We start from the raw sequence: 1,929 nt of genomic DNA on the forward strand, positions 1-1,929 counted from the left end.
GCATTCTGGCATCATCTAGCCATTGCAGGAATATGAATTTGGGATCAGTTTACTCCTTTAGCATCTTATAGCTAGTGGTGGATCTGCTATCATTTCTTAGGATGCCTTTGTCCTGTTGGTGAGGCTGAAGGAAGCCTAGATACCAAAGGAAGCCCAGATACCAGGCCATAAAACCATCCATGCTCCTTATGAGACTGCTCAGTCTTGGCAGCCTGTGAACCTGACCTGGCTTGCCTTCACTTGGCCAGTTTTCTCCACCCCTTCAGATTTGCTCTTGTTGTTAAAGGAGCACTTGAACTCTAGTTCTGTCTGACAGGTTGACACAATGAGAAGCCTCATTTCAGGAGACTTGAGAAACGCAGGTAAATCTGGAGGTTACCAACAATATGCAAAATAGTGAACTGAGGCTTTCCTTCTGATTGGCCGAAGGATCTTGATGTCACAATGCTATAAGTCTATCCACTTCAAATGATAGTGCCTCTAGTCCCCAAATATCTCTCTGACTCAGTTTCTTGGCTTCCTCTCTGCAGAAAGAGATAATGGAAGCCCTCTTTCAGGCAGGGTCCATTCTTATGAAGGTAAATACCTTACAGGGCAAGAAGATGGTGGAGAGCGGGCTCCAGTCTGGGGACCTTTCCCTGTCTCAGTCATGGCCCTCCTACCTCCCTCTGCCGGCCGACTTGGAGATCCTGCAGCAGAAGGTGGCCGCGGTACAAAGGGAGCTGGAGGACTTCAAGAAGGAGGCGCTGAAGGCCATCCGTTACTTGGAGGACGCCTTCTACCAGATGAGTGGCGTCCTGGCACAGCAGGAGGAGCAGGCGGCGCGAGTGAAGCAGCGGCTGAGGGAGGAGGAGGATCGCGGCATCGTTCGCAACAAGGTCCTCACCTTCCTCCTGCCCCGGGAGAAGCAGCTTCGTGAACACTGCCAGCGGCTGGAGAACATGCTGGTCAGGAGCCACGACCCACTGCGAGTCATCAGGAAAAGCCAGGCCGACTGAACGGGCCGCGTGTGCGCCTGAGCTGGCGGGCAAGATTGTTTTTTAATGGAAGGACAAACACTAAGTCCCCATTTATTCCCTTTTTCCCATTTTTATTGCTTTCCTGCTACCAAAATAACACCATGCAGAGAGGTAAAAAAGACCTCAATATGGTTTTCGGGTGAAGTTCCGTTTATCCAGCCTCGTCAAGGAAGGAGGCCCCAGACACTAAGTCAGACCTGTAACCGTCACCTCGAACTGTTTCCTGTTTGTAATGGTACGGTTGCCTGGATGTAGTAAGCATTTTTCTTGTATATTCTTAAACTGGTTGTGTTGAACAGATTTACCTTTTAATGACTCCAGGCTTTCGTGATTTATCACTTAACAATTGGTTTACTTAGACTTGTCAATGCGTGTTCTACACCGAGACAGACCCGGGGCTTAGTGAGAGGGTTTGCCCATATCCTGAAATGAATTCAGACGGCTGGATTTGTGTTAATTCCTGACCTCACCATTTCAGTCTGCTTGCAAGGTTGGACTATTGTTTCTCTCTTTTCCTTACTGCTTTGGTTCAACTCTGCTTCCTCTTGATTTAGCCCGGAAGACAGGCTGGTCTGTGGGGTGAGCCTTGTTAGGTGTCTGATGGTAGAACTCTCCAACTCCAGTGCACAGGAGGTGACATCCATAAGTTTCCACAATAAAACAGTGAAACTGACACCTTTATTTGATTCACTGAACAATAGTTGCTAGGGTGTCTGGTCATTTATCAAACAATGTATTCCCCCACCCCACCGTCTGCCCCCATAGGCACCTCCTGAGGGCAGGACAGCAATGTTTTCAAACTGTAAACTAACCAGCAAAACCCAGTGCACTCTCCTCTGTGCTTTCTCCATGTTAACAAATGGCCAGTGCTCCAAGCCCAGGCCCCTTGTGTGTAATCACTTACAGTCTT

At 48.7% G+C, this 1,929-nt stretch overlaps 1 protein-coding gene across 1 annotated transcript; it reads left to right on the forward strand.

Annotated features, from left to right (window-relative positions):
• The first annotated feature begins 492 nt into the window (after window positions 1-492).
• Window positions 493-1,686, forward strand: Ccdc182 (coiled-coil domain containing 182). Its single transcript, XM_028772256.1, has one exon. It carries the CDS (start codon window positions 540-542, stop codon window positions 996-998), a length of 459 nt encoding a protein of 152 aa, XP_028628089.1. The 5' UTR covers window positions 493-539; the 3' UTR covers window positions 999-1,686.
• Window positions 1,687-1,929: the final 243 nt, after the last annotated feature.

The sequence above is a fragment of the Grammomys surdaster genome, unplaced genomic scaffold, assembly GCF_004785775.1.
Source record: "Grammomys surdaster isolate TR1022 unplaced genomic scaffold, NIH_TR_1.0 213, whole genome shotgun sequence".
Lineage (NCBI taxonomy): Eukaryota > Metazoa > Chordata > Mammalia > Rodentia > Muridae > Grammomys > Grammomys surdaster.